General features: G+C 38.9%; 1 protein-coding gene across 1 annotated transcript in view; it reads left to right on the forward strand.

Moving 5' to 3' along the window:
* LOC149064494 (uncharacterized) overlaps positions 1 to 20,320 on the forward strand; it is an 87,676-nt gene that overhangs the window by 59,700 nt on the left and 7,656 nt on the right. Inside the window, exons 4-8 of the mRNA XM_089254708.1 lie at positions 4,574 to 4,746; positions 6,106 to 7,464; positions 7,572 to 7,674; positions 11,742 to 11,924; positions 16,531 to 16,704. Of these exons, the coding sequence (XP_089110834.1) occupies positions 4,574 to 4,746; positions 6,106 to 7,464; positions 7,572 to 7,674; positions 11,742 to 11,924; positions 16,531 to 16,704 (1,992 nt within the window). The remainder of the gene's footprint in view (positions 1 to 4,573; positions 4,747 to 6,105; positions 7,465 to 7,571; positions 7,675 to 11,741; positions 11,925 to 16,530; positions 16,705 to 20,320) is intronic.

The raw sequence follows: 20,320 nt of genomic DNA on the forward strand, positions 1-20,320 counted from the left end.
AAGCTCTTCTGAGTTGGCAAATAATTTTACTTGCTAAAAAAATTAAAAAATTGATATATATATATATATATAAAATGGGATCCGCGGAACTTTCGCCCCCTACATTTTGTCCCCGACATCTCGCCCCTGGAACGTTTCGTCCCCGTTACATTTGGCCCCCGGAAATTTCGCCCCGGTTCATTTGGCCCCTGGTGCGTTTGGCCCCCGAAAAATTCACACCCGACATTTCACTTGCCCTGAACGCATGAGTGACCGTGTGAGTGACCGTGTGAGTGACCAAGTGAGTGTGAAATGGACTGTAGGAGTGCGTTAGTGACCGTATAAATGACTAAGCGAGTGGCAGAATGACTCACCACGTGAGTGACCGTATCAACTAGTGTGCAATTGACTTTATGAGTGAATGACCGTATGAGTGACCAAATGAATGATCGCATGAGCGACCAAGTAAGTGATCGAGGGATTGACCTTGTGAGTAACCAAGGGAATTATTGAGCGATGAAACGTTTGAGTGAATGAGTGACCAAGAGTGAGTGACCGATTAAATGCTTGTGTAAGTTTCCAAGTGAGTGAATGAGTGATTGAGCATATGAGTGACCAAAGGAGAGGCTGAGTAATTAACCGTATGAGTGAACGAGTGACTGACCGAATGGACGTATGAGTGACCAAGTGAATGACCACATGAGCGACCAAGTGATTAACTGTATGAGTGATCAAGTGAGTGATCGAGGGATTGACCGTGTGAGTGACAAAGGGAGTTACTGAGCGATGGAACGTTTGAGTGACAAAGGGAGTTACTGAGCGATGGAACGTTTGAGTGAATAAGTGACTGACCGAATGAGTGACCAAGTGAGTGACTAATTAAATACTGGTGTAAGTTCCCTTAGTGAGTGATTGAGCGTATGAGTGACCAAGGGAAATACTGAATGATTGAGCGCATGAGTGACCGAGTGGCTGACGAAATGAAAGACCGAGTGAATGCTTGAATAAATTTCCGAGTGACTGAGTGATTGAGCATATGAGTGATCAAGGGAGAGACTGAGTGATTGAGCATATGAGTGATCAAGGGAGAGACTGAGTGATTAACCGTATGAGTGACCGAATGACTGACCGGGTGGCCGTATAAGTGACCAAGTGAACGACCGCATGAGGTACCGAGTGGTTAACTGCATGAGTGACCAAGTGAGTGACTGTATATTTGACCAGGTGAGTGACGGTACGAGTGTCCAAGTGAATGATCAAGGGACTGACCGTGTGAGTGACCAAGGGAGTTACTGAGTGGTGGAACGCATAAGTGAATGTGTGACCAAGTGAATGATTGAGTGGCTGCATGAGTGACCGAAAGATTGATAAAGTGAATGACCGTATGATTGACCCAGTGAGCGATTGATTGATTGACAAAGTGAGCGATTGAGTGATTGACAAAGTGCGAGGGTGGAGTGTTCAAGGTCGCTGAGTGACCAAGTGAATGACTTCTTTCACTTGGTCACTCAGTGCTACGTAACTGAGTGACCAAGTGACTCACACTTTAATGGATCCTAAGAATTTGGAATTTTCAGTTGAAGCGTAAAATATGTTTGCCAAATTTACGTTGTTGCGAAATTTTTCAATATAAGAAGAGGTATTACCGTCCTGAACAAAAACATTAAAATCCCCCAAGGTACCTTTTCCCTCCCCTCACGCTTCCTAGATATCCAGATGGGTTTAAATAAAAACCTTCATGCTTAGGTTCACCATGCATCATCGAGGAGAATGCTTATCACTAACGGCTTATCACTAAATTTTGCCAAAAATTGCAATTCATTGCACTTATAAATGTATGATCACTCACAGGGTCAGGGCAGATGAAATGTCCGGGGGTAAATTTTCATTAAATTAATTTCATTTCATTTCTTAACTCGATCACTCATATATTCACTCACTTGATCACTCATATATTCACTCACTTGATCACTCATATATTCACTCACTTGATCACTCATATATTCACTCACTTGATCACTCATATATTCACTCACTTGATCACTCCCTTGATCACTCATATATTCACTCACTTGATCACTCATATATCAACTCCCTTGATCACTCATATAGTCACTCACTGGGTCACTCATATGGTCAGAGTAGGCGAAATTCCCGGGTTGAAATTTCCGGGGGCCAAATGTACCGGGGACGAAATGTCGGAGGTGAAATATCGGGGGCAAAGGTTCCGTGAACCAAAATATATATTAAAAAATATATATATATACTGTATATATGTGTGTATATTTTCTTTCTTTCGCTTCTATTACCGTCAGAGTAATTCGTGAAGTGGCCTTCTCCGCGCTAATTGGCCGCACTTCGATCTTTGGCAGTAGCATATAGGGTCTATTATCAAGCTCAGTACTTCATTCAACGAATACGTCAACGTAAATTACATTTCCGTACAGAATATTTTTCCACAACAACGGCTACGATAATAGTTGGGCTACCAACCAGCTATAGACCGAATGTGTAGCTAATCAAGTTTACCACTGGTTGAAAATATTTTATTTCAAAGATCTGTAATATCTTATGATTAAAGGTATCTAATGATCCGTGATCTGATGATTAAAGATCTGCAATCATCAGTTTTAATTAGTTCGTGAATGTAATATTAGTAAATAATCACGTGAATCGTATGTAGCTCATTTTTTATTGATTATTCATTAACCTAAGTCCCAGAAAGGTTGAAAATTACAGTACATCGTAATCGTGTAAAAAAAAAAACGGGAAAAGCAGCTACAGGTTTTAAGGTCCAAAAAGATCATGTCACTGCTATGGTCTGTGCAAATGCCACCGGCAATCGTAGATTGCCCCTTCTTGTAATTGGTAAATCTAAACAACCACATACTTTCGAAAATTTTGATATGAACGCATTGCCTGTGAACTATTATATGCCCAAAAAAGTGCTTGGATGGAATAAACAATTTTTTTCAGAATGATTCCTCAACGTTTTCGCGGCTCAAGTTAGATCTCATGTGGCCAAAAAGCAGTTGCCACAGGAAGCACTGCTGTTAATGGGCAATGCTCCGACACACCCTTCTTGTGAACCCTTAAGTGATGATCGCAAAATAACTTGCCTCTTTCTCTCAGCGAATACAACTCCACTTATTTGGCGTATGGACTAGGCCATGATTGAAAATATGAAGCGACATTACAAAAAAGCTTTTATTCAAGACTTGCTCTTATCTCACGATGCCATTACTGTCAAAAAATTTTTGAAGAGGTAACTAAAAGGACGCTATTTTCAATGTCGCCACTGCCTGGGCTGACCATGTACTGAAGTTTTTTATATTGATTGTTTTGTAAAATGAAATACAATATGTATGTGTTATTCACTTTAAAGGATTCTTTCTATTTTCATTTTCGTCCCAGGCCCGAAATGAAATCGCGTCACTGTACATATGTATTAAGAGATTTCCGTTATCCGTCACAGCCCTGGTCCGGACGGTGATGGTTAATCGAAGTTTTACTGTATTAATAATAAATATATTTACAACAAAATTGTAATTTAATCCGCAAGTCACTCACAGATGGCGCCACTTTCGAACAAGTATGTTGTATATTTGGGAAAACATTCATCTAAGATGTTAGTATAATTTACCCACGTATATTAATACCCACGTAATTTACCCCCATACTTTTAGTATAATTTACCCACGACCACGGACAGAGAGACGGGGGGGGGGGGGCATGGGTAAGCATCGCCACTCTTCACCCACCGTCACTTGTGGAGCCGACTCATTTGTTGTTTTTAAAAGGAGCATGTCCTTTTTATGATATCATTTCAAGCGTCCTCCTAAGTTTCGAAAAATTTATCCTCTCCTTTTAGGTTTTCAGAATTATTTTTCCTCTTAGGAAAAGAAGGTTGTAATTACCCATTACATGATGACATTTGTCGTGGTGACTTATATAGCTAACGAATGCATAAGAAACGTAACGTTTTAATTGCATTTATTTGTAGAAGACTTTTCCGATATAAATTCCTATTTTCCACAAAAGCCAACCAATAAGAGAAAATAGCTTCGCGTTCTTCTGATGAGCAGTTAATCAAGTTTAACCATGATTAAGCGCACATATTTAAGCAAAAGAAATCTGCAATAATCCATCATCAGTTTGAATTAGTTCATCAATGTAATGTTAGTTAATAATCACGCGAATTATGTTTAATTAATTTTTTATTGATTATTTATTATCTCAATCTGGAAAATGTTGTAAATTACGGTACTAATAAATATCCAACAAAATTGTAATGTAATCAACAAAGCTACTCATAGATGGCGTCACCATAAAATGAGTCTTTTAGCTTGGATGGGCGGAAGAGTCAAATCAGATTTTTTAGGATAATTTAATATATAACCATAACTGGAGACAAATATTAATAATATTAATTAAAGAATTAATCACTATAAGACTTGATTAACTAAAACATTAATCATATCAAGACATTAATCGAGAAAATTAATTATGTTTGTCTGTGTTTATATTACGAATGCTCATAAATATAATATTCCAGTTTTTTATTTTCTTTTGATAACATTTCTATATTGTTCAGCCCACCAGTTCCCATAGGCGGATGATGCCTGTGCCGGATCACGTCCAGTATTATGCGCAAGGGAATGGGAGTATTCCTCCGATTCATGGATCGAACGGCGAACATTTGCCCATCCACAGATCCCCTTATGCCAACATGAATCTTCCTAAAGAAAGAGCAAACTCATTACAAAGGTAGATTTCATTTATATTTCTGTTCAATCAACAAGTTGAGTTTATTTTTATTGAGCAACTGCATTAATAGAGGGGTGTTCTGAAGGTTCTCAAATGTGGCCAAACTGAAGAGAGAAAAAAAACTTTGTGCCCCAAGCTAGTTTTAAATAACTCACTTTTGGATGTATCGAATTGCCTGCTTTTTCCCCTTTTTATTCATGTGTGACCTCCTCCTCCTAACCAGATCATGGCCGCTCTGTCTAAATGGAGAGATATAGTTGATCCAAGAAGACCTTTTGGCCATACTGCTAGTTGTGCGTCTATGTGTTGTGAACCTAACGTGAAGTTTGTTTATGTGTGATGCTTGTTATAGTGCTGCCAAATGGCATCATTTTCTCTAACTTCTAGCTAAGAGTGAAGAGTAATGATTGAATATTTGTATCAATGTCTATGTGTGACCTGAAACCAATGAAAACTTTTATTCGATATTTTCATCGATTCTCAAAATAATTGTTATTCAAAGAGGTGCGAGAATACACTTGTTGTGAGGACAAAACTGCGTGCGTGCCTTTAACACTGATAGCAGATCTTAAAGAGCACACTAATACTATCTCTCATGGCAGGCAGGTTTCAAGACATTGCCTTCCGATGTGCTTTCATAATCAGAAAGTTCCGGTATCCGTCAATTTTCACTTCAAAAAATGGGAAACAGATGGCAAAAAGTGGCAGATATGCAAGACAGATTTCACCACCAGTAGAATAGGAAGTCCACCATCACTACATGGTGGTCGGCTGAAGTTGGTTTTGTGTGATTCCCAATTTCGAGGAGCGAATGCGGGCCGATCTCCCCGTTATAAAAGTCTTGCACCAAAAATTTACAAATATTCAACCACCTGCTAAAAATCTCTTCATTAAGACAGCAGTGGGCCATGATCTGGTCAGGAGGAGGGGGAAATGAGTAAAACATGAAGTGACTCCTCGCTGGGCCAAGGCAGCCAAAGAAAGCAGTAGAGCACGAAACACGAAATATTCTGACAACATAAATACTTAAGGGAATGTTTGCAAAGTGCATTTACGGTTAACTAGTTGTAGAGTGTGCAAAAATGCGTAGTCCTCTCAAACGTCTATCGAAAAAAATGACTAAAATCATGTAAATATCTTCCGTACATTTTGGCCTTTGTTCCAAGATGGTCTCTCTGGACGGTCAGCGGTCATGTCTGTCTGTGCCTTCTATGTTCAAAACATTGGCCATATACTGTGTTTACTGTATTGAAACACTCAAAAAAATTAAGAACAATTCTCTTTGGCTTTAGAAATTCCTGAGTTTATATATGTATATATATATATATATATTCATTTCAATCTTTCTTTGAAATACAGAAATATGAGGATGAATCCAGAATTGAGGCAATTTCCGGATGGGAGTCATCGACCCGCTCCTCCACGGAATCCAAACTATCAGGACTCTCTCCGTCAGAGAGAGGCTTTTAAGTATTGCGATGGCTCAAAACAGGATTACGGCGGACCAATTTACAATAATTTTCAACACCTACCGAGACAACAGAACGTTGCACCAGAACCGCCGGAGCCTGTCGTGTCGATGAGAATGGGTAAACTTGGCACATATCCAGAGACACCTTCCCATCGCCAACCACCCACGAAAACAAATCCGTCGAATAATTTACTGAAATGCGCAGATACGGAAGGAGGGATCAAGCAATATCCGATGTCTCAGCAGGAACGAATCTACAGGAACGGTCAGAATTCCGAGAGGAACGCCAGACAAGATTACCACCACGAGAACACGCAATCGACTTCCAAGAACTACGGCCAAACCAGCCGATTGAACTCTTATCCCACTTCAACAGATTCCGATCCTTATAATTACTCTTCATACCAGTACCCTCAAAAGTACAACCAGGGTCCCGAAAACAAGAACTACAGGTTGCCGATGTCTCCTCTCCCTCCAGCTGCTCCTCCAACAAGAAGGTCCAATGAAAATGGTAGTCAAGTTCCCACGAATCTTCCACCACCCGATTCTGGATTTACGTCAAATTACTCGAACTATAACAACGCGCAGTATCATCCGCGTCAGAACTCATCGACGCTCACAAACGGCCAGAAGTATTACCCGGTTTCCGACCCGGTGCAGAATTTCAGTTCAAAGAACAGCGAGGAGGATTACTTCAGATCGTCGCCTCACAAGAACATGTGCGAGACACCCGAAGAAGCTGGTTTGGTGATGATAGTCGAATCACTAGACGTAAACGGCCAGTTGAAGAGCACATCTAAAGATCTCGTGAAACCCAAGCCGAGGATACCCATGTCCCCGACGCATACACTTCCCAGAGTGCCACAAAACTCTCACGAAACGTTGGCGTCATTCAAACATCCACCGGAAGGGCCCGAGCTGAATGGCACGGCTGAAAAATTTGGCAGAATGCAATACGCCGCGCCGCTTAGCCGCAGTGCATCTAGCTCTTTTTCATACCCACCCACACACAACGGTTCGTTACAACACAACAATAACTGGAACAATTCTTCTCAGGGAGATAGAGCTTTCTCTCAGTCCAACACTTCCATCAGCAGTGGCAGCAACACCAGCCAGCCGTTGAGATCGCTGAACCTGCCATTACTCCGCAGGACGCCACTGTCTTCGTCCACGGCCAGTCTCAGCAGCGAAATCTCGTCCGTCTCATCCAAGCAATGGAAACCTCAAACAAATGGAATGAATATGAGGTTTGTTTGTCATTTCTAATTTCCGTTCCAAATGCTCAGCAATGAGTTAGTGATGATTCGTTCATCGCGTGACTTACATCGTGAAATTTATGATTTTTCTTTTTCAGATTCCCAGGGTCCGTGAAAGTGATGCACGGTCACATGATGAACGGCAAAGGTAAAGGCAATGACATAAGCCCGTCTCCATGGACAAGGGAAGAAAAAGAAGAAGTAATTAGCTACTTCAGTCTTTACTCACTAAAACATGAATCATATTGTAGAATTTGTATATAATTTGTTTAGTTATCTTCTGGAGCTGTGCCTATCAGAGCAGCCCTTAGGGCTGTTGGCGGTGACAGGTGCGGTCGTTCCGAGCCCTGCACTTACTGAAATAGAAGTAAAAAAATATGCATATACAAGGGTGTGTCGAATATATTTTTTGTAGCAAACTTATGGAATTTTGAATTGCTTTTTTTTTATAAATTCTGAAATTTCATCAATTCTGGAATTGTTTCTTTCATTGATTCTGGCATTGTTCCTTTTTTATTAATTCTGGCCTTATTTTCTTTCCTTAATTCTGAATTTTCATTTATTCTCAGAAGCATTTGTTTCATTGATTCTGAATTTTCATCAGAAATGCTATGAATTGGAATTATTTCTTTCATTAGTTCCTAATTTTCGTGAATTATTGAATTTTTTAAACATAAATTCAAAATTTTTATCAATTCTCGAATTATTCCTTTTATTATTTCCCTTCCTTTCATTAGTTCTGAAAATGTTCCTTTTTTATATTAATTATGGAATTATTTTTTCATTAAATCTGGAATTATTCCGTTTATTAATTCTAGACATATCTATTTCATCAATCCTGAATTTTCATTAATTCCCGAAAGCATTTCTTTCATTGATTCTGAATTTTCATCAATTAGTGGAATTATTTTTTTCAATCATTTTCTTATTTTTAGTTCATCGGTCCTAAATTTTGATTTATAATTAATCAATCGACAATTTCTTTCATTATGTCCTAATTTCTTTTTTAACACTTTCATTAATTGAAAATTTTCTTTCCGGATTTTCATCAATATTTGTGTTGATTTATATTGAATTGTGTCGATATTTTGCAGCATTTCTGTAATAATGTATGAATTTTGGATGCCGACTAAGCAGCCCCGAAAATGTTGAGACTCCTCTGGCCTCACTGCTACTTTCGCACCGGTCCACGCGTCTGATAGGAGCAACTCTGGTGTCTATCAAACTACCACAAACTAACTGCTTACAGTTTGATAGCACCAACATCCAAATTCTTCTCCTATTCAGTAATAAGGTGAAAAAAGGGAAAGGTGTATAATGACGCTGATGTCGTGGATATTTCAGCTCCATGAAAATCGACTGAAACGATAGTTTTCAGCTTGAATTTTGTTTCTTCTGGAATTGAAGTTGATGCATAATGTAACTTGCTTTTACTTTTTGCTTTTTACGCGTAAGTCGGCTCAGAGGTAACGAAATAATTACAAATTTTAACACAAAAATTAGAAACTTTGCCTGGTTTTAATTTATACAAAAATTGCCACGTTTTCAAGACAAATAAATTCAATTGGTCGAATGGTCGACGCGGTTTCGGCTCTTCAATGGAGAGCCGTTATCAGGACCCCGTGATCAGAATTCACACGAATGAGTCGTGGAGGGGTGTTGTTTACGTCTGGTCGTCCGCCTTGAGTTCGTCTTTGTATTTGCTGCATCCGAATGGTCTTTGTTGTGTGGTCAAAGACCAGTGCACTATTCCAAGCATAACTTTTTTTTTTTTTTTTGAAACCTAGCACAACTCAGGTCTATCGCCATAGGCAATTTACTACCTAGTGAGTTGTGCCGGAAATGTAAGTGTGTGTACCTAATAGTCTGAGTGCGTATCTAGTGTTGGGTATGATTTTTCAGTGCTGCCATCTATATCTCAGAAGTGAAGTGAGTGATGTGTAGTGACTGAATATTTATACTGTTTGTAGGACTGTTGGTCTCTGTGGCGAGACTTTTTAACGGGGAGATCGGCTCGCATTTGCGCCTCAAAGTTGGGAACCACAGAAAACCAACTTCAGCCGACCACCACTGTGGCGACGGTGGGGCTCAAACCCGGTTCCCCGCGATGCGAGTCCGTCACTATGACCACTCGACCACCACAGCGGCTCCAAGCATAACTACGTGCCATCCTAGCAGCGGCTAAGGAAGCAGCAAGACGGAAAGAACATGCTCACATAAGAACGGACAGTCTCTCCGGAAACATGGCCATCCAGAATGCACATACACGCCACCATACGGCCCGGAAAATAAGAACATTGCTCCACAGATACCCAAACATCAAAATATCATGGATAAAGGAACATGCGGGTTTGTGGGGAAATGAGGAGGCTGACCGTTACGCCAAGGAGGCCACAAAGAATGGCAGCTTCACAATTGAAATTCGCTTGCCGGCATCTGCTGCCAAAGCCAGGTTATGGGGTGACATGATGATGAACTGGCAAATAGCCTGGGATGATCCGGAGACTTCGGGAAGGTCCACGCATATGATACTGCGTCGCGTTAAAACGTGGAACAGCAAGTGGTGCAGAGAACTGATTATGTTCGTTACTGGACAGGCCCATTCTCTGCTAATCTCCAAAGATTCAAGTGCATCCCCAACGATCGCTGCAGCTGTAGTAAACTTGGCACAAAACTCCACTACGCCACATCTTGTCGTCACACCAAAGAGTTCCGTCAAAGAGCTCCCTCGGAAGCCTGATTTGTATATATTGTAATTAATCTAAAATTTTCTTTTGTCTGCTTTTTTTTTTTTTTTTTTTTTTTTTTTTGTATGTATTCTATGTACATGGAAAATAAAATGTCCCTTAACCGGGACGTGGGCTGAAATTGACGAATGTCGACAGAGCCTCGGTGGTGTACGGTTTAAAAGTAAAAGTAATAAACTGAGTCTATCAAAAGTAAAAACTATCTTGATACGTTTATGAAAATTTTTGATGCTGTGGGGGAGGGAGCTCTTTTCTCTCAGATCACTGACACCTTTGGGGCTCGTATTCTCATACAAAAATTCGAAGCCCTGCCCTAAGAAAAAAATGTGACTGAAATTTCGGCCATCACAACCGTCTCTCTGTACTAGGCCGCCTTAGCTTACAGCCAAACCGTCTCCACACTCAGACAATTTGAAATAAAAATACGTGAACTCACTACCATTAATCCAAACAAGTCAAACGAGGACTTCTAGCTGTAACCATCCGGAGAAATGACCCGGCTTAAAGGAACGACCAGAGCTGTAACTGGGATTTTTGTCAAGAAAGGAAAACTTGATTTTGCCGCTGCCCTATCTACTACTATTACCTAGTGCATGCACCTAGTATACATTCAGTATGTGCAGTTCGTAAGAAAACGAAAACGAACAGGGCACGGATCCCGAAAGGGGGAGGGGAGGGATTAATCAGTTTCTTGACAGGAAATTGTATATACTGGATGATTCAACGAACCCAAACAATCGCCCCTCATGACACATCACCATGGGTCGGCGCTTACCACGGGCTAAAATAAGCTTTCTTATTTTCGGTGCATGGACGTCTCACCATCATATGGTTTCCTGGGAGAAGTGAGTTCTGGGTACAACCCCCCTCCCCCATACTTAGCTGGAGGTAACAGCTTACATATTCACATACTTATACTAATCGAAAATCACAGTATTTCGAGCGCTGGGGTCTGCTGCACCTGACGCTGGTTTCACTATTTTCCCATTAGAAATTACGATGGGGGGGGGGGGGGGGCACCGAAATTGGGTACTGGCCTCGAACTACAGAGTGAGTTTTCATTTCTAGTTGAGGCTCTGGATATATGGCTACCGGTGAAGATTGCTTCCATGAACAGCTCATCAGTTTCTGAAAGTAGGCATGTTTTTTCCCTACATATTTCACTTGAAAGGTTTATTTCTTTACAGCTCTCTGCGACCCCCCCCCCCTTTGTCATGGTTCCCCTTTCATCTGATTTTTACTGGTGGCCCCCTTCATATATCTCATTACCACAAGAAGACCAGATGCCCCCCCCCCCCCCAGTTGAGAACCGCTGCTCTAGGAGGAATAACCAGATCAATTGAATTGGGCATGTCTACCATCGTACTTATGACAAATTGACAGAAGTCTTGAGCTCTGCAGCCAGGGATGAATCTTATATTACTGTATTACTCTTTTTGATAATATGAATGAATATGCAATTTTTTTGATGAGGTCGTCAAAATTGAGGATATTCACTTAACCTTGGTTTTTTTCGTTCAGAGACAGAAGCAACAGATCCTGGGAGCGCGCCAAGTGAGAGACAAAGAAATATCATACCTGGAATCGTTGTCGGACAGGAGCGACAAGCAAGAAGAATGGCTGCGAATCCTCAGATTGGAACAGGAGTTTCAACGCAGAGCTGAAGAAATCGGAGATGAAGATGAAGAGGAAGAAGAAGATGAGGTAAGGCACCTATCTCTTATTATTTTAATCGCTTTTAATAATAGTTTTATAATGGTTGTATTAGAGCACAAATATCGTAGAACCATTTGGAAACATGCCTTGCATTTTTAAAGAATGGTTTGATCGAGTTTAATACGCAGAGTTCGAAATGATGCTCACAATGCACCTGGTCACTGACCTGCCACTTTAACTGCCACTACTGACCTAGAAAAGTTTGACTTTACAAAGAAAAAAAACGAATATCAAAATTAACTTGCAAGTGAAGAAAAACAAAACACATTTTGATAGAATTTTTTTTTTCTAAAAAGATTTGTTTTTTAGAAATATTGATTCCAATTACCACTCATTCGATGTATTTGTATGCGAAATTCCCCCCCCCCCGACGTACACGAATTCGACTTAAGCACTTGGTGCCGGTCCCACCTATCGCTTAACTCCGGGGTAATACTGTACGCGTCAAAATTCCGGAGCATTGGATCTGGACACATCTCAAGAAAATTTTTCGGCTTTTTAAGTCTAGAAGTATCGATGATATTACAATTGGAGCTTTCCCGGAGATGTTCATGGTCAAAGTTGAGAAGAGAATCATAGCAGTAGTTTCTGTGGAGCCTTTTGCAGAGCCGGTTCTGGACGTTTTTCAAGTGTAAGCGAATAATATTGTGGTGATAAAAAAGTACTCCCCACCTGTAGTTGGCGCCTCCTGCAGCCGCATAGTTCGTAGCATTCAAAGTCCAATCTTGATCTTTCTGTCGTAATCGCCGAATTTCAATCTAAGACGAAAACGAAGCACTAGTAATTCGTTATTCGAACGAAAGTTATACTAGGTCTGCTAGTTTCATGAGAAATAAGTATTATAAGCGCAGTGTTACCGAGATATTGAAGACTAGCGCTGAGAAATTGTGGACTCTTTATACTTGAGCACATTATCAGCCAATTAGAATCAAGCTACTACGACGTCATAGAAACATTACTGTATGCATAATATGAGAAAAGACGATTTCTTGGAAAAATCCGGTTGATACGTTTGGCAACTTATCGCCAAACACCAGGATCTATTAACGATTTTACTTTTATTTTGTCATGACGTCTCGTTGCTCACACGATAATAATGACATATAATTTAATAATACTATAATATAACGATCATAATAATAATAATATATAATATAATGATATTGACATGCAAAATAAATACAGCGGCGTGACGCAACGCATGTTCTATGTTTCGTTTCCTAATGAATCTATTTTCATTATGAACCAAGGAATGGGTCGGCAAACTATGAATCAATAAATGATATCAGGGCTCAGCTTCGCTGGGCGCTGGCTTCGTGAGTCGTTATTATTTTCAACTTGATGCAACTGAAGCACATTTGGATTAAATCAGAAAAAAAATGAAAGCATTTTTAGTGATTCAATAAATGATAACTTATTGTATTGGGGCGTGTCCCCTTCCCATGCATCTAACAATTGGTGGTGAATTATAATATAATTAATCCCATTTATCGTGTGTAACGGCTAAAAGAAATTGAATGTAATAAGAAATTAAATTTTTCAAACGAATATGGTAAAGAAGAAAAAAAAAATTGGATGGGAATCGAACTCACAACCTTTGCTTTATGTGTGTTTCGTGAGCGTTCCACTGTACCAATCGTGGTTGCCGGGTTGGAGAAGAATTTAGTATATCCATTATTAAATGTGGCCAAGAAATATGGTGTGCGCCAAATGGATCAAAAGTTGCTGTAGCCTCGTGGTCCACTAATTTCGCAAATGCACCGCTTTTCCGCGATCAAACGATTTCAACCAATCACGTCTCTTCTTGGTTTACAATAATTTTGGCTTACGATAATTCCCACTACCGTAAAATCGTACAATCTGTTGTGCTTTCGGTCACAATATGACTTAGTTATGTAATTACTGGACAGACTTAGTTATGTAATTAAGTCTGACAGGTTAACACGCTGTATGCCAAAGAAAAACTTTTTATTTTGATTCGTGTAAGGGAAAAATTAAAACCCAGTGTTTAATGGTAGCGAGTGATGAAGGTAGTAATACATTTCCAAGAGGCGAAATTTCTAAGCTTTAATGTTTCACTAAAAGTACGTGCTCTTAGTAGTAAACAGTTTTAGGACCTTTTCGTCAGCTGAATTGGTGTAGCTGGTAATGTATCAGACTGTGAACCTGAACTGAAGACCAAGGTTCGTAGAAGTTATAGTTTTTTTTTTCCACTCCTCAACCGAAAATGATTGAAACCATTTAATTTTCTTTGCTAATGCAATATACTTTACAATACATTTTGACAACTCTTAAAATGCAGGTATATCAGTTAAATATTATAACAAAAGCATGTAGAAAAAATTAAGGTCAATAATGTTCTCTAAAAAATGTAGTTATCTTTTCTCTTTCGAAGTTCCGATACATATATATATATACATATATTTTTTTAATACTATAATTTTTCTGTTTATTTTTAGTCGATTCGCTATCGGAAAACGCATCGATAAATTGCTAAATAAATATTTCCCTGAAATTCGCAAAGATTTTCGCGATCCACTTTTAGCTATTTGAATATTTCAGTTTGTGCTCTGAGTGTATAAATTTGTTGGTTTAAACAATAAAATCGTTTATATTGCATTGTAAATAGCGCGATCGCACATTTTTGAAACGTCTCGCAAAACGGCGGTGTGTGGAAATCATTCTTATATTACGCTCGCGAGAGAAAGAGAGAGATGATGGAAATATCATCTACCTTGTGTTTGCACCGCTGGTTCGGCGATCCAGTACGAAAAGAAGATATCGTAGAGTTACGCGAATTATATCGTAGAGGCTGAAGCAACGTTATTGGCTGTGTGGAAAAAATTACAAAAAAAATTGTGTAATGGCGGCGAATTATGCTCGCGGTCCCCCCACTGTGACGTTTCTATGATGTTACAGTTTGCTTGATTGGTAATGTGCAAAAGTATGAAAAAAAAGAGTACTCGATTTTTCTAAGCGCTAGTCTTCAATCTTGGTAACTTTGCATTTTTTATGCTTATTTTTCATGAACCTGGGTGACCTGGTATACGTTCGAAATACGCGAATTGCGACGAAATAATTTGTTTCTTAAAATAAAGTAATTTCTTATTCTGGCAAACTGTCGAAAAATGTTTTTGAGAGCAATGTTTTTTTATTAACAAACGTGTTTCAAAATTTTACACAAATCATTGTTCTCTCATTTACGTGCTGCTATCTAGTGGCAAAAGAAATAACTATCAACAGTGACAGTTCTTTAGAAAGGCAATAGATGGCTTCGAGTCTCTGATATTGTGTAAAAAAATTACCTAAATTGTTTTTTATTTTTTCTCATTTGTTGCTTGGCTTGCTTTCATTAAATTATGGCTTATTAAGCAAACATTTGAAAAGAGTCCAATACTGATTTATTATACATGTTACTTCGGTAAATGTGATTAATCAGTTAAAGTATGCATAATCGCCAATCTTAGTATTTTTAATAAATTCATTATTTTTATCGACAATTATGCATACTATCCGAGTGTCGTTCGATAAATGCTAAAAAGTTATCACTTTTTTACCGGTGATACTCGAACGTACTTGATAAATTTGAAGCTTAATTATGTCGGGGTGTGGAATTCGTTGAATAGGAGTTAGTGTTATATTGGGGTCTGATTTAAAACCAAAAAAAAAATTGTAATTCTTTAAATCAGAGAATCAGTTAAATTAGATATCGTTATATCGGGATACGATCATAAAGTTTTTTAAATAGGATTTCGTTATATAGAGGTTTGATCTCACAAATCGTCAAATAGGAGTTAATTATATCAGTTATTTCGAGGATGTTCGGAAAAATTCGTTAAGTCGGAGTTCATTATATCCGGTTCAGACAGTGGCTCAAAAGTACGGTCATCTACATAATAAATCTTATTACGACAACTGGAATCGATTTATTATACGTAATAATCGGCAAATGCGATGAATTTTTAGTACGATTTTGAAGTATGTATTTATCAAAGTCGCTTGGGAATTTTGCATAATCGCCGGAAAAAGTGTGATTAATTTAACGAATTTTTTCAAACTTAACGAAACGGTCGACGATTATCAGAATTTATCACATTCACCGCTCAACATGCACAATATGTCTGATGTTCCCTGCCGTCTCTTTCCAATTTTATTGATTGTTTGAATTGTGCACCTGTGGAGTTAGAGCCTACTGGCCTTGCACAGGTTTGTATATAATAAATAAAATAAAAAAATAAAAATACGTTCAAATTTCATCCTTGATCAAAGACATGCAGGGTGAAGCAATGGACTCTATGAGGGAGAAGATGTCAAGGCTGTTGTAAGAAATGAATCATGCATATTTTTAATTTTTTTCCACTGTAATTAAAATAGCAATTTTAATTACTTACAAGACTTTCAGCGGAACCCCCTTACATTGGTAAGGGGTCCGCTGAAAGTCTTAGTTACTAAGGTGTGCCGGAAATTCTGGCCGAGCGGTCAAGGGATTGTGATTGGCACGCATAAATGCGTTGTAAATATGGTCTTGCACATTTTTTTTCCATATTCGAATACTCTTGCAGTAATGCGCGGTATTTCTATTATGATTTTTCAGGTGGTACTCGAGCGTGCAGAGCACAGAGAAAGAATGCTGCTGATGGAAAAAGAACTGACCTTATCGGAATCGGATAAATCAAGCAAGTTCCGCCGAACAAATAAAAGGAATTTGACATCTTCGAGTGACCAGTGGCTAGTTACGTCGCAGGCAAAACACTCACCCAAAAATACAGTAAGTAGGCCTACCTATTTTATAACATTAAGGGTGCCATTAAGGGTACATATAACATTAAGGGACTACTACTACCTATCATTACATGCACCTCCTCGTACACATTCCTCTGCGGAATTTCTAATGAATCAGTACATGTCATGGTATCGTGGGAGTATCAGTATCGTATTGTGGGAGTCTATGTAATAGACCTATATGCACAGCCTAACGTGTTTATGTTTTCGGAGTTGCGATGTTTCTTGTTCTTGCTAATTAAAGATGGTAATGACAAGGATTTCACTGCAGGGCGTGAAAGTGAAGTTGACGAGCTCGTCATCGTTTCACGACTCAATTTATAAAAATTCACGATTATTGATTTGTTTTTTAACCGTTTTAGTTTTTTGCCGTTGTTGCCCGGTTTTAGGGAATTGTTGAAAAATTTAAGTTTCAAAATAAAGGAACCTAGATTAATAATTATAAAGGAAAAAGCCTCCGGGCATCCCCCGCCTCAAGTAAAATACTTGAGCAGGGGGAATCTGATCATGTCATGTCCCATACTTCCCTCCAATCAAATCTGCATCTGCGGATTTGAATATCAAGTGAATGTTTTTTCTCTTGCAACAAAACGCAGATATAAACTAGCGTTTCTTTACGTATCAGAGCGCTCATTCGACCAATACCACACAATGGTATTTGAATGCCTAGCATATTATGATGGTCCCTTATTTACTTAAGAATCACTTTTTTTTTATCATCCTCTCTATATTCATACATTCCAATCCAAACGTTATAAAGTTTCGAATGAAGTTCATATTTTCTGAGAGAACATGTCTTTCCTTACAGGTTTTGCATTTTTCTTTCCCCTTTAGTGTAAACAGTCTGTGCAATATACATAGTGTTTCAAAATGCGCATTCATTCACATTTCATCATACAGGGTGATCAGCGAATAAGCCCTTATTTCAAAATTAAATATCTCTACAACAAAGATTAATAGAATTATGCGGTAAACGGTAAGTTTATTAGCAAAACTGTAAGAATGTTGTACAGAAATTTCTAAAGTTTAGTTTTTTTAATTTTTTAAAATTTAAAAAAAAAACAAAAAAAAAACTGGAGATTTTGGGGTTCCGAAAATCCTCATTTGTGTGAAGAGAAACCACTGCATTTGCCTAAAGTTACTGCATGAGCTGCGGTATGCGCCAGAGGCATTATCGGCCCCTTCTTCGTGCGAGAAACGATTACTGCTGAACGTTACGTTACAATTTGGAGAACAATTTGTCAGCACACATGGCGCATACCGCAGCCCATACAGTAACTTTAGGCGAATGCGGTGGTTTCTCTTCACACAAATGAGGATTTTCGGAACCCCAAAATCTCCAGTTTTTCTTTTTTTTTAATTTTAAAAAATTTCAAAAAAACTAAATTTTCGAAATTTCTGTACAACATTCTTACAGTTTTGCTAATAAACGTACCGTTTACCGCATAATTCCATTGATCTTTGTTGTAGAGATATTTAATTTTGAAATAAGGGCTTATTCGCTGATCACCCTGTAGTTTACGAATGGTTTTTTTTACAAATGAATATGAACTATTTAACAGAAAATAACAGATTTTACTTATAAATTGAAACATTACCTTTGATAAAAGTTTAAAATAACTTTGGATTTATTATAAACAATGAAAACGTTGGTCCTTTTCACGGATACATGGACACATATTTTTTACCAGATTGCTCGAGATTTCACAAAATCTGCAAGAATTAATGTCTGGTGTTGCATTTTAATGATGTTAGTCTCGAGATTTCATCAATCTTATGTGGGTTATTGCAGTACGCTATATTTTTAAGATTGCCCAAAATTTTGGCATTGGGGTTCACTACAAACCTTCATATTGTTCGAGAACAACCCTTACGTGATTTAAAAACAACTTTTTTTTGTTGTACCTATATCACACCGTTGGATTGTGGGACCTATTTTTTCCGATATACCTAAGTCTACACAAACATAATTACTCAATTCATGTCACCGATCAACAGCGATGAATGGTAATCCTGGTTTCAACAAGGATAGTACCACACGGTTAAAAAAAGACTTCAGCCTCGTCGTCGGAAAATATTCGTCGCCGTGGGTTGCTGTGAGGGGTGAGTCTTCTGATTATGCCGATTTCATTTTTGTTGGGCAGTCAGTGCGCTTGAAAATGGGAAGTAAGAGTATGTCGAAACTGTGTTTTTTGCATGGGATTTCTTTTGCCAGCCATCGTGCGGCATGGGACAAGGTATCTAATGCTTATATTTCATTACTTGAATATGATATGAACGCACGTAGTGACGACGACGAGGCCCCTAACGAAACTAGTGTTAGACACGACCTAATAGTCGCCATACTAAAAACTCTCGACATGCATTCGTCCCGTACGAGACATGCAGAGATTAAATCGTCTTCAAGAGGCGCGTGCAGTGGTAACAATTCTTTCTGTGAACTTATTGAACTGGGCTTTAGGCTCGTAAACTGTGAAGTTGATTATGACAAGTACGAAATTGAGGATGCTATGATATGGAAACTCGGTGAAGTGCTCGATGCCGAGGCATCATCTTGTGGTATATTTCGCAAAAACAGCCCTTCTCCCCGTCAATCATCTGATGACGATGCAAATAGCGTCAATGGAAAGGGAGGTCAGAAGAAAAAGAGAAATAAGAAGAAAAAGAAGAGAGATAATGGCCCGAAGGACATTATTTGTGAGCCCATTATTGTAGAAAGGTGTGAGGTGCCCCAGGGTACCCTGTGTAATGATGGTTCAAACGAATCCCCACTTGTTAGTGCCTACGCTGTGGCCAGCGCATCAAAGGTCGATTTGGCCAATGCTGTAACAGCAAGTAATGACGTAGTCGCTCCAGCCAATGGGCAAACAGCTACTTGTGACGTCATTGCTACAGCCAATCAGGACTCAACCAGCAATAAGACGCGCAGGAGCGATGTCACTAAAGCTATACCATCAACAAGTACCGTAGGAAATGCGGGAAATACAGGACAAAATATCGGAAACTCTGGAAATAATTCAAAAAATGAAGAAATTGATGATCCAGACCCTGATAATCCTAATCAATGGAGAGAAGTCTCTCATAAGAAAGTTCGCATTCCCCCATTGACTCTTACCAAGTATGGGAACTGGATGGAATTGCTGCAAAAAATTAAAAGCACCTGCCAAGAGACTTTTTCGGCAAAAACAGCCGGTAAAAATATGATGTTGTTTTTGAACTGTGAAAATGAGCACCGTGCGATTACAAAAATGTTCGATGCGAATAACATAAAGTATAGCACATACATGCTCCATTCAGATAAGACAATAAAAGTGGTTATCAAGGACTTAGAAAGAAAGACCCCCTGTCAAGTGATCAAAGAGTCGCTGGAAGCCGAGGGCTTCGAAATCATAAATGTTGCTCAGTTAAAAGGCCATAGAGGACAGGGCCCTGACAGAATAGTAATACCAATTCCGATTTGGCTAGTGGAAATGCCCCGAAAAAATCGGAGTAAGGAAATTTATAAGTTGACTTCTTTGAACTACATCAGAATTCGAGTTGAGATGTATAGAAAACGCCAGGGTGTGGTCCAGTGTTTCAATTGTCAGGCCTGGCGACATACA

This window comes from Pholcus phalangioides, unplaced genomic scaffold (genome assembly GCF_987345545.1).
Source record: "Pholcus phalangioides strain wild (caught in Gottingen) unplaced genomic scaffold, Ppha-v1.0 ptg000042l_1, whole genome shotgun sequence".
Classification (NCBI taxonomy): Eukaryota; Metazoa; Arthropoda; class Arachnida; order Araneae; family Pholcidae; genus Pholcus; species Pholcus phalangioides.